This window comes from Pongo abelii, chromosome 23, assembly GCF_028885655.2.
Source record: "Pongo abelii isolate AG06213 chromosome 23, NHGRI_mPonAbe1-v2.0_pri, whole genome shotgun sequence".
Lineage (NCBI taxonomy): Eukaryota > Metazoa > Chordata > Mammalia > Primates > Hominidae > Pongo > Pongo abelii.
This window is the reverse complement of record NC_085929.1, coordinates 46,595,848-46,613,801: the sequence shown is the minus strand read 5'-3', so window position 1 is coordinate 46,613,801 and position 17,954 is coordinate 46,595,848. Positions and strand designations below refer to the sequence as shown.

The 17,954-nt window shown below is 43.0% G+C and overlaps 1 protein-coding gene across 3 annotated transcripts in view; it reads right to left on the bottom strand.

Moving 5' to 3' along the window:
• Positions 1–11,971, bottom strand: part of TNRC6B (trinucleotide repeat containing adaptor 6B) — a 212,159-nt gene extending 200,188 nt beyond the window's left edge. For all 3 annotated transcript variants that reach the window (XM_024239732.3, XM_024239725.3, XM_024239730.3), the window contains exons 1-2: positions 11,895–11,971; positions 3,245–3,335 (exon numbers count right to left, since the gene is read on the bottom strand). In XM_024239732.3, coding sequence (XP_024095500.1) covers positions 3,245–3,289 — 45 coding nt within the window. In that variant the 5' untranslated portion in view covers positions 3,290–3,335; positions 11,895–11,971. The remainder of the gene's footprint in view (positions 1–3,244; positions 3,336–11,894) is intronic.
• Positions 11,972–17,954: the final 5,983 nt, after the last annotated feature.

Here is a 17,954-nt window from a genome sequence, read left to right as displayed (position 1 = left end):
TTGGAAGAGGCCAAGGGCTTTTGCAGCTGTTTCCTGTGTCTAGAACACTGTTGCTCCAGCTCTCCACACAGCTGGCTCCCTTGCCCATTAGCTTCATCTGAAATGTCCCCTTCTCAGAGAGACCTTCCTGGACTAGCTACGCTCTTCCTCCCAGCTGCCCTGCATGACATGGCTTTATTTTTTTCATAGTACTTACCATCATCTATAATTATTATCTTTATTTATATTTATTCATGTCTCCCACTAAAATGAAACTGCCTTGAGAGTAGGAACCACGTATTTTTGGTTCACTGTTGTATCCCATGATAACACGTGCTTAAGAATTATTTATTGAAGGCCAGGCACAGTGGCTTACACCTATAATTCCAGCACTTTGGGAGACTGAGGCAGGAGAATCACTTGAGCCCAGAAGTTTGAGACCAGCCTGGGCAACACAGCAAGACTCTGTCTCTACCAAAAAAAAAGAGCCAGGTGTGGTGGCACACACCTGCGATCCCAGCTACTTGGGAGGCTGAGGTGGGAGAATTGCTTGAGGCTGGGTGGTTGAGGCTGCAGTGAGCTGTGAGCTGTGAGCCGTGAGCCGTGATCATACCACCACACTCCAGACTTGGCGACAGAGCAAGATCCGGTCTCAAAAAAAATATATTGAACAAAAATAAATTTAGCTGAAAATCACTTTTTGATAAAAAATTCTCTACTTTTCCTCAAACCCTGCTACCTTTCCTAATGGCCTTCTGTTAAAAGACATCCACAAACTATGTAACCACAGCAAAATGACAAATTCCAGCCATACATTAAATCATTCCAAACATAAGATTTTATTGACTGATTGATTTACACCCTCGGAGGGGGAGAATGGACTGACCCCTGCGAGATGAGATCAGCCTCCAAATATAAGATTTTAAACAAAAGCAAACATCAGGAGGAAAAACATAAGAACCTGAGTTAAACTAAGGCTGATGAAGTTGAAGTTGTAATCTAATTTATAACAGAGGCATCCACTTAGTGCAAGTATAAAAAGAATGTTCTCTTATTGTTGAGTCTAATTCATTCTGAACTGATAAACTATTCAGTAATTGAAAAATCAAGAAAGCTAGTCATTTATTTTTCCAAAAAGAAGTTGAAAACTGAGCTTATGGCACAGTAATATATTCTATACTGGTCTAATTACATGTTCACCAAGCAATCTCCCAATTATACCTTATCTTTCCAGGGAGAAAATGTACTAGCCAGAAATTCAATCTTCCTTTTTTTTGAGGCAGGGTCTGGCTTTGCTGCCCAGGCTGGAGTGCAGTGGCATGATCACAGCTCACTGCAGCATCAACATCCCTGGGTACAAATGATCCTCCTACCTCAGCCTCCTGAGTAGCTGGGACTGCAGGCATGCACCACCACGCCCAACTAATTTTTGTATTTTTTGGAGACAGGGTTTTGCCATGTTGCCTAGGCTGGTCTCGAACTCTTGAGCTCAAGCAATCTGCCCGCCTCGGACTCCCAAAGTGCTGGGATTGCAGGCATGAGCCCCAATCTTCCTTAACATTATATTTCACTATAAATTAGTAAATTAGGATCTTGGGGAAGGGTGTATATGTACCTCGGAAATTCTGGGGTATGTGTATCTTGGGTGTCCCGGGTATGTGTGCCTCTGTGTGTGTGTGTGAGGGAGATTCCTAGATCGTGTGTGTACCTCACAGGCTCTGACTAACCCTACATGAGATTCAGGGTCTAGATGAGTCCGATGAAAATCTATAAGCTTCTGCTTTGGCTACAGAAAGAAGAAAGAAATCTGGTGAGATGGGAAAGGAAAACCAAGAGGACAGGATGACATCTGTCCCTCCACCCAAGCCATGGACTAGATCATAGCCCCGTAGAGGGGGCATTCAGAAAGAAACTGAAAGAGTTGTTTTCAGAGCTCCCAGGAAGAGCTACAGACAATTCTGAATGAACAGAGAGGAAGTAAAAGTAATACTAAGGGTCTCATGTAACCATGTTAAGAAGCAGCCAAGGAAAATCAGCACATGGAGCCAGATATAGACAAAAATACAGATAAATATTTATATATAGGATTTATATATAGGATTCATACATATTTATTTTTATTTATTATATATATTTACATATAAGATTTGATGATGATAACATTCCTTAGGCTTTAGATTGAAAAAACAAAGCAAACAAATTACCATTTAAAAATTTATAATACGTAGCCATAAAAAAGAATTAAATCATCCAGGCATGGTGGCTCATGCCTGTAATCCCAGTACTTTAGAAGACCTAGGCGGGTGGAGTGCTTGAGCTCAGAAGTGTGAGACCAGCCTGGATAACAAAGTGAGACCCCGTCTCTACAAAAAATACAAAAATTAGCCAGGTTTGGTAGTGTACACCTGTAGTCCCAGCTACTCAGGAGGCTGAGGTGGGAGGATGGTTTGAGCCTGGGAGGCAGAGGCTGCAATGAGTCAAGATCGTGTGACTGCACTCCAGCCTGGGCAATAGAGCCAGGCCCAGTCTAAAAAAAAAAAAAAAAAAGAATTAAATAACATCCTTTGCAGCAACATGGATACAGCTGAAGGCCATTATCCTAAATGAATTAACACAGAAACAGAAAACCAAATGCTGCATGTTCTCACTGATAAGTGGGAGCTAAACACTGGGTACATGTGGACATAAAAATGGAAACGGTGGACACTGGGGACTCCAAAAGGGAGAGGGAGGGAAGGGAACAAGGGTTCAAAGACAAGCTCTTGGGTACTATGCTCACTACCTGAGTGATGGAATCATTTGTACCCCAAGCCTCAGCATCACACAACACACCCATGCAACAAACCTGCATGTGTACCTCTGAATCTAAAATAAAACAAAATAAAATTTGTAATAGAAAAACACCTAAAAATTATCAGTGACTGCCTCTGTGCAGCAGGAACAGGGGACCAGCTTTGACTCCTGACTTCATATACTTCTGATTTTTTATAAGCCTATAGCAACTTTCGTAACAAACTTTAAAAGACACAGTATTAGTGTTCTAAAAATAAATTATAAAGTTCTCTGTAGTTCAGTAAAATTGTTTTAAATTAGCATATAGGATTAAAAAGTATACTGAAAAGAAAAAATATTTCTCAATCTGTTAGATTCTAATTTAAATCAATCGAATTTTTACAGTCATGTAAAATGAAATACCCATTCTACTCATCCACAGCCTCTACTGTTCAATTTCTACCCAAACTGTACCTTTCAGTAATTTACTGACCTTGGAACTGCTTTCTTCCGATACTTCTCCCTCATTGGTTTGCATGGGAACAGATTTTGTGCAAAACTCTGCAGAAACACAAAAATACTGCCTAAAAGAAGAGAGAAGAAAAAAGTATGTAAGGAATTCAGGGCAAAAAAATTTTTTTTTCAAAGGTTTAGACTGAAATTCTCTCAATAAGGCCACAGATACTGTGAAGTAACTTTGAGTAACTTTGTGTGTGTGTGTCTATGCACATGCATCTTAAAGGTAAGAAAGAGGGAGTGAGAGAAGCAGGGAGGGAATGTTTCCCATCTTGGGGGAGAAGGGTAAATAGGAAAGGTTTCCAGCATTGGGATATTAATAGCTCTAGATTTCTTTCCCTATTTTATTTGCCTTTTGGCAGAGGTGGTGGTGAAAGACACTGACCTGCAAGAAAGCACGGCAGTGAGCAAAGCGGCGCACCTGTTGTTCCGCCCCTGCAGGTCACAGTGCCTGGGTATTAGGCTAAGGCTATTGGAATTGGCAGGGTTTCCTGGGCTTATAATTTATGAATAACGTTCCTGCTTTCTTTATAACTGAAATTAAAGTACACTATAATGGCTGGCCCCACTTTTCATTTTTAGGAAATGTGCTTAATAAACTAAATGTCAGTTCATATATTTTTAAATGAGACTATTTACAGGGCAAGACAGTAAAAAGTAATTTTTCCTCAAAGAATAAAATGAGTCAAGAAAAAGTTTGTTAAAATTTTATGAATTAAAATGTGCCAAAAGGAAACTACTAAAAATGTATGCAACATTTTCATGAATTCATTACATATGTAATTATTGAGGAATATATATATTTTTTTGAGACAGAGTCTTGCTGTGTTGCCCAGGCTGGAGTGCAGTGGTGCGAGTTCAGCTCACTGCAACCTCCACCTCCTGAGTTCAAGCGATGCTCCTGCCTCAGTCTCCCAAGTAGCTGGGACTACAGGCACCTGCCACCACACCCGGCCAATTTTTGTATTTTTAGTAGAGACAGGGTTTCACTATGTTGGCTAGACTGGTCTTGAACTCCTGACCTCGTGATCCGCCCGCCTCAGACTCCCAAAGTGCTGGGATTACGAGCGTGAGCCACCGCTCCTGGCCCTATTGAGGAATAATTATTCAAACGACACAAATCTCCATTATAATACAGGTACGAATATTTAGAAACCTATCAACTACTCTAAAGCTCATAGCTACAAAACATAAAAACTAAAAAAGGCCAGGTGCAGTGGCTCATGCCTATAATCCCAGCAATTTGGGAGGCCAAGGCAGGTGGATGGCTTGAGTTAAGGAGCTCAAGACCAGCCTGGGGGTGAAACCCCACCTCTACCCAAAATACAAAAATTAGCCAGGTGTGGTGACACATGTATGTGGGCCTAGCTACTCAAGAGGCTGAGGTGGGAGGACTGGTTGAGTCCAGGAGGTAAAGGCTGCAGTGAGCTGCGATCACACCACTGCACTCCAGTCTGGGCAACAGAGTGAGACCCTGTCTCAAAAAAAAAAAAGGGTAAAGAGATGCTGGTAGTGTATGTTTTTTTGTGTGTGTAAGAAAGATCTATTAATGCACAACGCTTGATGATCTGTTTTGGTGTAGCCTTCTCTATAACCAGCCAAGACTCAAGGCTAAGAAGGCACTTCCAGGAAGCTGTTTCCTCATCTACTGGGTGGGAAGGGGTTACCAAAATATCTACTTTGCTCACCCACCTAGCAAGGTCTTGTTGGGAACAAATGCATATTTATGTGATGTGAAGTGTAAAATCAGTACAGTAGAAGCTCTCAATTGATATCCATTCACTCGCTCCCAGCTTAATCAACATTGCCCATCCCTTCTGTAAAACACATGACGGATGCTCACAGCAAGTGAAAACAGGCTTTCTCTAGTTGATTTTGTCCCTCACCTATTTATCACAGTTGCGCAAAAAAAAAAAAAAAAAGTTCTCTTTCTATAAAAATTAGGTTGATAGCATTGGAAAAACTCAGTAACATATCCAGAAAGATTTTATGTGTAATTTGCTTCACAGATGTCTTTAAGTTCTCCTATTTCACTGAAACAGAGACTGCATTTCATAGATGATGCATTATAGGCTCCTTGGAACTCCATTCATGCTTGCAGGCCTGTACTCAGCACACTCCTTGGTCTGGTGCTTCCTCCAGACCCACGCTCCATTCTCCACCTGACTGTGTGCCCCAGGTGACACCATCATTGGGCTCTTTATCTTCTGGCTGCTGGCTGGGCTAAGCCAGTGGGAGGCACTGACTGGAGACAGGAGGTCGGGAGAGGAAGAAGGGATGGCAGTGGTTGTTTCTTCTATGAAAGGGCACTGCTCTCAACTTGCTGGCTTCTCCTTCAGCTTTAATCTTTTTACTTTCATCCTTTCTGGATTCTCCTATTTGGCTGTTCTATTTTTCTTAAGTCTCTTTCTAGCTTGACTTGCCTGGCTAAATTAGTTCTCTCCTTCTCTGACAATCACTGCTATTTCCCCTCACCGACTCCTCCTCCCTATCCCCCAACACTGCACACTGTCATCTCTCCTACCCCACGCTATCACCCTCTACCCAAGGCTTTAACCAAGACTTCTGCCCCTACACTCACTTCTTAAAATCCATCATGTCCCAATAAGATCCTACCAAGGCCCAAGTCTTACCTTCCCTACTACTACAGCCCTCAGTTTTCCAACATGTTAGAATGGAAATAGGGAAACCAACAAAGGCTACTGAACCACCCAGTGGCTGACAACAGTGGGGAACCTTACTATTGCTAGGCCTGAAGGGGAAGGGGCAGTGACTGGAACCTGGAGGGGGAGCTGTGGCCGTCACTGAAGAGTCCAACAGACCTGAATGCTTATGGATGTGTGACCTTGAGGAAATCACTCAATTTGTCTCAGTCTCAGCTTCCCTACCAAAACTTGGGAATAATAGTTATTCTGAGGATTCACTGATAATGTATTTGCACTTGATACATAATAGGTGCTTAATAAGTACATGGAGATGACCAACTCACAAGACATTCTCTACTCTGAATTCTTATTCTTTCAGGGTCCGATCCCCAGTGATCTCCATTTCCTTTTGGACATGCTGTGAAAGGGGAATGCTTCTTCCTGCCTCCTGTGTTTCCACCTTTGGCTCCTCTATACCTGCACACAATCCACTCCAGAGAAGGTAACAGGATCTTAATTTAATGGTGAGTTTGGAAGGAGAAACAAGGTAGGTGGAGCTCAGCCCTGTCTTTTCCTTCCTTTTGGAAACCAGCTGCCCCAGGAAGCATGCATTCTCCTCTTCTCCTCCACCCATAAACACAGGACCCTCACAACTACTCGTGAGTAGGTCAGTCTGTGTTATTATGAAGTTCAGTGTTAAGTTCACTGGCCTGTAGATGTGTCACATTCTCCAATAAAGCTTTTTTTTTTTTTTTTTTTTTTAAGCCCGGCCCCTCCGCCCAGTGGCACATACAATAGCAGTGGCAGTGGGAATGGGCGGTCCAATACAGCTTTATTAGTCAGAGAAACAGTATTTTGGTCTCCCGAATGTCCTCCTTTTAAAAAGGAGGGAAAAATGAAAAGTGTAACAATTTTTCACTGCATATAAGCTTTTAAAAAGGAGGACATTTGGGCGACCAAAATATAGAGCCCAGTCAAGGGAAGGAGAGTGCTATTTATTGGGTCTCAAAGACCCTAACCTCTGGTGCGTGGCACCGAAATTTTGATAATAGACATGAACTAAAATTCAACGGAGTAAAATACATGTGGCATTTTTGAGGCTTCTGTTAAGGCCAGGACTTTGGGCCCTGGACTTTAATGAGGGGGCACAGTATTTTCTTGTAGAAGCTTGTATTAGGCTTTTTACTGTTGTTTTTATAGTTATACATTAGCTTTTAACTATTGAGGCTGAATTAGAGGTTTATAAACCATAGGCACACAGTATTTTGACCTTAGCAGTGACTGTAGTTATGGCAACTTTGTCTTCACGTAAGTGGCTGTTTCTATAGAGACAAGGCTGCATACACTAGGCACATAAGCCTCAGCAAAGGGTTGGGGGCTTTGCAGGCCTCTTCAAGAAACAAGCCACAGACTGTTGTGGCGGTGGTGGTGATGCTGGTATTGAAAGCTCATTTACATATCAGCTGTGCAGGCAGCCTCAGCATACACTGGCTGCTCTGGCCTAGCAAGCAAATGCCAGCTGTGCTGGCCTCAGCAAAGGGAATAGGGCATTAGTGGGCTTGGGTGGCTTCAGTGTACAGAAGGCTGCTGCTTGACCTTGAATTATGCCGGCACAGCTTTTCCTAAGCAGGCATGGCTGAGGAAAGATTAGACTTCAGGGAAAAACAGACTTTCTTCCTACAGGCCTTTTAGACATCAGAAAGTGGAACAATTACTTGCTGCATATAAGCTGCAAAGCAGCTGAATTTCAAATAGCACACATGCATTACAAAACCAGTGAAGTTCTTCATTTAAATTGCTTGGGCTAGGTTTATATAGGTAATTCAAAAGGAAAATGAAAATAAAGAGGTTTCTGGCTATACAAGGAAGGATGGAAGGAAGGAAGGAAGGAGGGAGGGAGGGAGGGAGGGAGGGAGGAAGGGAGGAAGGAAGGGAGACTAGCATAACCCTGGCTGACCTAGACTTACTGGTTAAGAACAATGCACTAAGAAACAAAAGCTAGGGAATGCTAGGGGAGGAAAACTTTTGTCCCTGCTTCTGATGCTTCCTTCCACATGGGACAATATCCAATTTTTCATATTCCTGGCCTTGTATCCCTGATTCAGGCTGTCAGGGGTGAAATCACTTCTCTGATGAGTGTGTTTGGAAGAAGAAACCAGGCTTGCATAGTCCAGCCCTTTTCTCTCCCTTTTCCCTTGGGGGCACCTGTTCTGCTCTGCTCCTTTCGTTGGCTAGGAGGCAGGCGAGGAGGCAGGTCTATCCCAGACTAGTGTTGCTGGGTGAATAAACCTGTTAAGTCTTGCAGTTCAGTATTAAAAATCTGCTTGCCCTTAGATTTAAGCCAGTTCTCCTATGGCAAATTTATGGATGATAAACGTGAAATTCTGATCTCCACCTATCTACCTTACTCCTTTGTCCTAAGTCTCTGCTGGTTCAGAACTTGAGCAGGGAAGAGAATATTACTTATTGGATACCCTTTGATCTCAACTTATATCTAAAACGTATCCTCCTCAGAATTAAGTTCAGTTTTCCATATCAGCCTTGTCTTCCAAATTATTCTATTACCACAGCATTAATCACACACTTTTACTTCCTAAGCTTTTCACTAACCTCATTTCTAGTTACTCTCAAAGCACACTGTATTCTGCATTCACGCAGGCAAATCTTTTCATTCTCAGCACACAACATGCTAATCTCTATCTATGTATATCCTAGTCCACACTCCACTGGAAACCCCTTCCCCTCATCACCAATCCACATCTCTACCCTTCTAATATCTATTCAGTATATATATATTTTTTGAGACAGGGTCTCACTCTGTCACCCAGGCTGAAGTGCAGTGGCATGATCACAGCTCAATGCAGCCTCAGCCTCACTGGGCTTCCCAAGTAGCTGGGACTACAGGTGCACATCACCATGCCTGGCTAATTTTTCTATTTATGGTAGAGTTGGGATTTCACTATGTTGCCTAGGCTAGTCTTGAACTTGTGAGCTCAAGCAATCCACCTGCCTAGGCCTCCCAAAATGCTGGGATTTAGGTGTGAGCCATAGTGCCTGGCCTCCAGTCAATTTTTATTTCTAAAAATCTTTCCTGATTAAAACCATGTAATGTGCCCACTTACTAAATGTCATATTGATACCTATTTTTATCTTTGTCCTTTATTTCACTTGCTCTCATTTTTTGTTGTTTTGGAGCTGTCTTTAGTTTTCAATGTGTTTCTTGAACAAACCTTAATAACATTCTTGTTTGAAGGCATGGCTTATGATTGTGTCTAGGGCAACTTTACTTTTCTTTTGACAAAATAGAAGGTAAGTAAGATAGGCAATGCAGAAGCGTATGGTTAATTAAGGGTTCCATGTAAGAAGTGACAAAGGGTCTAATGTATCAGTGCTAACAAAGTCACAAAAAAGTCAGGGCAAAGCCCACTTACATGAAAACTAGAGGGGTGAACAAGTCATGCCAAAGTGACAAGTCATGTCCCATCATGAGATGATGAGACAACACACAAGTGTTTATTTTATGTATGTACGTATGTATGTATGTATGTATGTATGTATGTATGTATTTAGAGACAGAGTCTCGCTCTGTTGCCCAGCTGGAGTACAGTGGCGCAATCTCGGCTCACTGCAACCTCTGCCTCCCTGGTTCAAGTGATTCTCCTGCCTCAGCCTCCCAAGTAGCTGGGACTACAGGCACGTGCCACCATGCCTGGCTAATTTTTGTGTTTTTAGTAGAGACAGGGTTTCACCATGTTGGCCAGGCTGGTCTGGAACTCCTGACCTCAAGTGATCCGCCCGCCTCGGCCTCCCAAAGTGCTGGGACTATAGGCGTGAGCCACCGTGTCCGGCCGACACAAGTGTTTAATTTCTGTTTTTGCACATCACTTCAACTTGGAGCAGTCACCAGTTTGTGACCTGTGGTAGGTGGTGGACAGTCTTGACCTGGCACAGTGCTTGCCACACACATGACAGGACTCAGCAAATGTTAAGAACTAAATACAAGTAATGTCCTACAGTACCTGTGCAAGTTCTTCCAGGAAAATTGCCAAATATGTTAATATTTTCAAAAGCCCTCCAGGATCCAGCCCTCGCCTGTCTCTCCAACCTCGTCTGCCTGGTCTCTGTTCCTTTTGTTCCAGCTGTAATGAACATCTTACAGCTTTGCCAATACAGGTTTCCATGTTTTTGTTGCTATACTCCCTCTGCCTTTCCCTCCTCTGGTGCCACAAGGGGAGACCCTACTTTCCAATCAAGGGTCAGCTTTTATGAACTATTTCCTGATCCATCTCTAGGCAGAAATAATGATTCCTTCCTCAGTGCCCCCAGTGGATCTTGTTTGAATTCTATTATGGGATCTGTAACACTTTATTGGATTTATTTACTCACATAGATTCCTCTATATGATAAGGATTAGACTGTCAACCCCTTGATACCAGACACTATATCTTGTTAATCTCTGCATTCAGTCTACTTAAAACTGTGTACCTGACATTTAATATGTATTCCATAAATTTCTATATAAGAATGATTGAATTAATCAATGACAGTGCTTTTTCTTTAAAATGCAATAGATATCAACTCAATAAACATTTACTGTGCCTCTACCACATGCCAGATGGTGCTGGGATAGTGTGTTATGCTGGAATGAGCTGTGGCTTTGAAAATGTAGAATCGTTCTTGTCAGTTATTAGCTGTGTGGTCTTGGGCAAGTTATTTAACTTTCTAATCCTGAGTATTTTCATCCATAAAGCTGTGCAGGAAAAGGTGTTATAAAGATTAAATTAAACAATGTGTGTAGAACTCTTAGCAAGGTGTCTAAGAGCATTTTATCTTATTTCTCTATACAACTGAGGCTGAATTGGAGGTTCAAAAACCATAGGCCACACAGTATTTTGACCTTAGCAGTGGCTATGGTTATGGCTACTGTCTTCAGGTAAGTGGCTGTCTCTATAGAGATAAGGTGCATACACTAGGCACATAAGCCTAGCAAAGGGTTGGGGAGAAATTCATCATGAATTTCTCATCCTACCCTAGACCCCTCATATTAGCTCATCGGCAAGTCCTATCATTTTTGTTTTCAAAATTTGTTTCTCGGATCCACCCACAATTCTTTATTTTCACTGCTGTTATCCTTTCTTGCTTGTGGGGGCCTCTTTTAGGCATTGAAAATAGGTTAGCTCCTTTCCAAGCAGTCTCAAAGGGTTTATATATTAGTAAAGGAGACAGATACAAATAAAACAACTTTAATATAAAATATTGAATAATTTATTACTGTAATAACAACAGGTACTCTTAGAATACAGATGAAAAAAAATTCTGCCAAGGGAGTTTGGAAGAAGAAGACAACAGGAAAAATACAACAAGGAGAGTAGATAGTCACATTCTTCTCCCTGCTTCCAAACTCTAAAAAGAGAAAAGCATCAACCAAGGCACAAAGCCATGAAAAAAATACTATATATATATCTAGGGAACAGAAAATGGTCCCTTAAGGCTTACAGATAAGGATTCACTAAAAAAAGCAGCCAGAAATGTTGACTGGAATTAGGTTTTGAGGGGATCTATGGGACAACATCTGCAGCAACTGGACGCCATGAGGGCTGTTTAAGCAAAGGCATGACCTGAGTAAATCTATCGTTCAGAAAGTGAACCCTGGCAGTAATGTGGACTACAGACCGCAGCAGGGAAAGGTGAGAGACAGAGACGCTAGGGATACACTCACATAAAACTCACATAATCCTAATAACTAAGTTGTAGCTTTCTAGCATGAGGCACCAAATGTCAGTATCCATCTAAATACCAGTGCTTTTTAAAGGCACCTACCATATAGTAGGAAAGCAAGGGGCTGGTATGATGGTCACCTTAAAAATATCTTTCTGTAAGAACTTAGTAAAAGGGCAACAATGTTCTTGAAAAAGTACTTTTCTTCTTTTTAAGAAGAAGACTATTGCCAATACATGGTAGATATATATTTTAAAAACTTACCTTTGACAGTACCTGGGGCAACACAAGCCCGTGAAGATGAGTCTAGGTTACATTCAGTGCAAAAAACCACAACCCTGAAAAGAGAAAAAAATCACAATGAACTGTATGCTCATAGCAAGATGCCACATGAAGCAGTGACACAGGCGGACTCGTGGAAATCCAGCTCCTCCTTTCACCAGCTATTGTTTCTAGGCCTGCAGCCCAACCTCTCAGAGCTCAGCTTCCTCAGCGAACACTGGGAACAATAACAACACCTTCTTCACAGGGTTCTTTTGAAGTTTAAATGAAATATGTGTAAAACTCTTAGTACAGGGCAGGATACCAAACACATGCTCAATAAAGGCAAGTGGTTATTAATATTAAGGCTTTGTATAATCAAGGGCATCACCCTCTACCCAGGTGTTTAGGTCAGACCCTGACATCCATCGTGAATTTCTCACCCAACCCCTCATATCAGCCCATCAGCAAGTCCTATCATTTCCTCTTTCAAAATCTGTTTCTCAGATCTACCTATAATTCTTCATTTTCACTGCTGTCATTCTTGCTTGTTGGGGCCATTTCACTGGTTCTCTGTTCCTACTCTTGCTCCTCCCCAATCCATTCCCCCATAATGGCTGGAATAGTCTCTTCAAAATCAATTCATAGCAAGTTGCTAGTAAATACAGTAAATATTTTATTTATTCCATGATGGAATCTCTCTCTGAAATATATATTCATGTATGTGAATACAGAGATATAGGAATATATATTAAATGGCCAGCAACTTCATTTTACAATGACAGAAACAAACGCAGGAGGAATGCTCCTCAAGGTTGGAGCTACCTATGTGTGCGCAGGTGCTCAAAGCAATGGCGAGCCCAGCAGCGGCTCATCTGGGACCAGCATCTACACCGCTGTCAGAAAGCTGGCACTACTTGGAAGTTGGCCCCTTAGTTTCACAGTCAACCCAATACTTCTGTCCAAGACAGCGTGCTCCATTCCCCACAGCTAGAAACTGTAAGTCAGGGCTTCAGCCCCACGTTAGGGCACAGTGCTGAGACGGTGCTGCAGGGAATCTGAAGGCACCTCACTGCCCTGCTATCTGTCATCCCCTCTATTTGACTTACTTTATTTAATAGTGTTTGAATCAACACATCTCAGATGGAACTGTGATGAGAATTAGAAATATTTTGACTCGTCTCCCTATCTCCCTACTGTACACTGTGTCCCAGCAGTCTTTCTTGCTAAAAACCAAATTTGACCTCTGGGTATCTCGCCACTTAAATTCAGTCAATTTACCTTTAGGGTAAAATCCAAGGCCTCTCCAGACCCATTATCACTTCATGACTGCACAGTTTCCTTACAACACACACACTAATGTCTGAGAGCCCTCTGCCTATTCCCTTCCCCTTTTCCTTTAGGTGTTATCTCCTAGAAATTTTCTGTATCCTCCCTGGTTGGACAAAGTGTTCCTCCTCTGAGATATACATTATATTGGTAATATCCACCGGTCCATTTTCTTCACTCAGCAGGAGCTCCTTGATAGCAAGGACCATGTCTGACACACCTTTGAATTTGGTATTGGGTAGAGTCCAATAAACATAAGCTGAACTGAATCCCAATGGGATCCCAGCAATTCAGTACTTGAATGTGGATGTGTCCCCTAATTAAATGCATTGGTAAAAATTGAAGTTAGCTGCAACCTCCAAGATGGGTGTGGCCCTTACAGAGAACTCGAGGCTACGTGGTTATGTCTGACCCTCAGCACTTCAGAGGACAACTGGATTCATTAATTTTTTGTCAACTGCAGAGACTATCAAGAGAATAACACTAATTTTTAGTTCCCTATTCTGATTAAAGTTTCCACTTAGGCTAAAACACAGCCTCTTCTCTGGATCTATCATTAGTCCAAATTCTGTGCCGACCCTGTAAAGTTGCTCATTACATGTCTCCTTAACAGACAAGGCTAGAAAGAGACCATGCCACTCAGTCCCTAGCCTGCTTGGCAGTGAGTCTCAGACACTGCCTGTATTCAGAAGGGAGGGGAAAAAAGAATTAAGGTAGAGGATAGGCAGGCTAGGGAAACTGAGCAGTTTTCCAAGTACTCTTGAATCCAGGTTTTACAGAACAGCTGCATTACTTTCTCTGCTAGGCTGTGAACCTCTGTATCAGGTACACACGTATTCAAAATAAACAAAAATTAATTATAAAATCAACACTTGAAATTATCTAGTTGAAGTTACCTACAGCACTATTTTCCTTCCAAGGTATAAATAGTGGCAAATTCCTCCAAAACAGCTTTGAAATGCTCAGAACTACATGGTAATCCTACCATCTGATCAGGTACAGCTGCAGCAGTAAAACTGTGAACCATTCCAGTTTTCTCTCTTCTCTTTCAGAGCAGCCAAACTAGTCTTGGAATTCATAGAAGGGGTGGGAATGTTCAGTGGATCTTGGGTTAAATCAATCCCCAGGTCCTGCTAAACTGCAAGCCGGCTGCAAGAATTCCTCTAGGCCGGGCGTGGTGGCTCACTCCTATAATCCTAGCACTTCACTTTGAGAGGCCGAGGCAGGAGGATCAGTTAAGCTCTGGAGTTTGAGATCGGCCTGAGCAACACAGGAAGACCCTGTGTCTACAAAAAAATGTAAAAAATTAACGGGGCATGGTGGCATGTGCCTGTAGTCTCAGCTACTAAGGAGGCTAAGGCAGGAGAATTGCTTGAGTCTGGGAGGTCAAGGCTGCAGTGAACCATGATCACACCACTACACTCCAGCCTGGGTGACACAGTAAGACCCAGTCTCAAAAAAAATAAAAATAAATAAAAATAAAAATAAAGAATTCTTCCAAAGCCAAGTACCTAACTAAACTCACAGGATTTAATTAGAACTAAATCTTTCCTAGGGAATACGGTAAGTTGAAAGAAATACATATTCAACAAACTATATTTATTTTGCTGGTATCTTACTAGTATCACCTCTGATATGGCAGGATTTCAATTTTCAAACTTGACTATTCAGCACAATTATTTTAAATTTAAATTCTCATTTTAAAAATTCAAGCAGTATAGACAGGCTCTTAACCAATGTCCCCTCTCCCTCCATTCCAGTCTTCCCAGGACTCACCACTCCTATCAGTTTGATATCCAGCATAATTCTTGGGATACAGACTATTAAGAATACACTATAAACTTTTAATTGAGTCACAAATAACTCTGAAAACCCTGTCTGCCTACATTGTTGGCAACTGGCCTAACTTGAAGCAAGACGTCCAGAAGAGATGTCTTAAGTGAGGCAGCAGATGTGAGGGAGGAGCACAACACCAACAAGGAAGCCTGGAAGGTCTTCCCAGGAAGCAAGAGGGGATGCCAGGAGATTTGGTGGCAGACAGGAGGGTACCACCCATCCAGCTCTGTGAGCAGGGCACCCAGCCCAAGCGTACAAGAAGATACCTAGTTAATTAAGTAACACAAATAATAATATCAAAAGTTTAAGGAGGCCACGCGTGGTGGCTTACACCTGTAATCCCAGCACTTTGGGAGGCAGAGGTGGGCAGACTGATTGAGCTCACGAGTTCAAGACTAGCCTGGGCAACCTGGTGAAATCCCATCTCTACAAAAAACACAGAAAAATTAGCCCAGCATTGTGGTATGCACCTGTAGTCCCACCTACTCAGGAGGCTGAGGTGGGAGGATGGCTTGAGCCTAGGAGGCAGGGGATGCAGTGAGCCTAGATCACACCACTGCACTCCAGTCTGGGCAACAGAGCCAGACCTTGTCTCAAAGGGAGCACAGGTGGAGGTAGATCTGCTAGAAGCAGATGGTTTTATTTAGTCCCCATACACAAGATTTACTATCGTTCCAAGACCTGGAAATACTGTCTTTGCAGTTTTAGGCCACTCCCTACTTCACTTCAACACTTTGGAAGTTCTGTAAAAATACTGTCTGTCCATTCCTAAAAACATCCCCTTTAACCTTAAAATTTGTTCTAGCTATTGCGCTCCTCCTCCCCTCCCCTTCCTAGTCCAGCTTTTGTTGTTGTTGAGACGGAGTCTTGCTCTGTCGCCCAGGCTGGAGTGCAGTGACACAATCTCAGCTCACTGCAACCTCCACCTCCCAGGTTCAAGCAATTCTCCTGCCTCAGCCTCCCGAGTAACTGGGATTACAGGTGCGTGCCACCATGCCTGGCTCTATTCTTAGTCGGGGTTTCACCATGTTGACCAGGCTCATCTTGAACTCCTGACCTCAAGTGATCAACCCTCCTTGGCCTCCCAAAGTGCTGGAATTATAGGCGTGAGCCACTGCACCTGGCCTAGTCAAGCTTCTAGAAAAAGCAGTTTATATCTGTGGTCGCAACATACTAATTTCTCATTCACTTATTAATCATCACAACTTGATTTCTGTCCCTATCAATCTCAGTGTCAATGCAATGGATACTATTCAACTGTTCTTCCTTTAACCTCTCTCTAGCATTTAAAAATCAGAACCATTGTCTAAAAATAAACACAAAATAAAAAAATAAAAATCCGAACCAGAACCACCTGAAACCTGTCATTTGGGAGCTCCTTTCCTGTCTTAAGAGTAAGGATATTGAAGATCCAGCCACTGGGCCAGGGGCATCCTGTTTTAGTTCCTGGTATCCTGGCTGTGTCGGGTCCTCCTGTTCCCTTGGGTCTGCAACCAGCCTTCTTATCATGGGCAGGGTTTGGGGTGGGTGAGATGGTGAAAAGCTGCTGCTACAGCTGCTGCTGTACATGGCAGACGGGGGGACAGGGTCATGAATAGGGAACCAAACTCAACTCCTGGCTTCACAGATTGAGCTCAGTTCTGATGCCCAATCTGACATGGAGCAGGTTTAGTCCCTTCACCCACCCTCCCTGGAAGGGCCCACGGCAGTACTTTTGCTACCTGTTGGTCTGTTTCTTTCCAGTCTGTTTCACAGGACAGTCTTTTTCTCCCTGTCCTTTCATTACTGGTGTATTCCTCCTCCGGAGTCCACACTTCCCTTTCTCTTTTTATTACACACATATTCTTTTGCTTTCTCTTTTTTGAGACGGAGTCTCACTCTGCTGCCCAGGCTGGAGTGCAGTGGCGCAATCAAGGCTCACTACAACCTCTGCCACTGGGTTCAAGCAATTCTCCTGCCTCAGCCTCCTGAGTAGCTGGAATTACAGGCGCCTGCCACCGTGCCCAGCTAATTTTTGTATTTTTAGTAGAGACGGGGTTTCATCATCTTGGCCAGACTGATCTTCAACTCCTGACCTTGTGATCCATCCACCTCAGCCTCCCAAAGTGCTGGGATTACAGGCGTGAGCCACTGCGCCCAGCCTGGTCTTATGCTTTCTCATAGATAAAGCTTCCACCTGGATCTTGATGACTCCCAAGTCTTTCTCTAGTGCTGACCTTTCTTACAGTCTTTAGACCTATCTACATAAGTGCCTAATGCAGCTCCAACTCATGTGCCACAGGGCCCTAAAATAAAACAACCCTCCCCCAAAGTGCGTTCTTCTGCCTCACTTGGGAATACTGCCATCCCACTCAAATCAGAAGTCTGCGAACATCAGCAGCTCCCTCCTCTCACCAAACTGTCAGTTCCAATTCCCAACTATTCTAGCATATACTTCCTTATTCCTATTGCCACTGACTGCCCTGCTTCTGGCATAGCTTCTCACCAGTCTTATGCTAGTTATCTTTTCAATTGGTTTTCCTACCCTCAAGACCCACCCCTCCCCTACACAACTAGAATTACCTTTAAAAAGTAGAAATCCTTACTGCCTTTGCAATGTGTCTCATCCACCCTGTAGATAAAACCCCATTCCCACTGTGGTCGGCGAGGCCTGGTCCCTGCTCGCCCCACTGACTTCACCTCTAAAGCCCAATTGTTTTCCGTTTCCCTTGAGCACCACATGGTTTCGCATGCCTTTGAACATGCTGTTTGCACCTGGACTGCCTTCCCACGGACAGGACAAATTTCTTCCCAACTTTCAAGATGCAGGCTTAGGGAAGCCTGTTCTGTGAAGTCTTTCCTGACTCCCTCTTCTCACAGGTGATCTGGATGGATCCTTCCCCTGAGTGAGCAACTGCA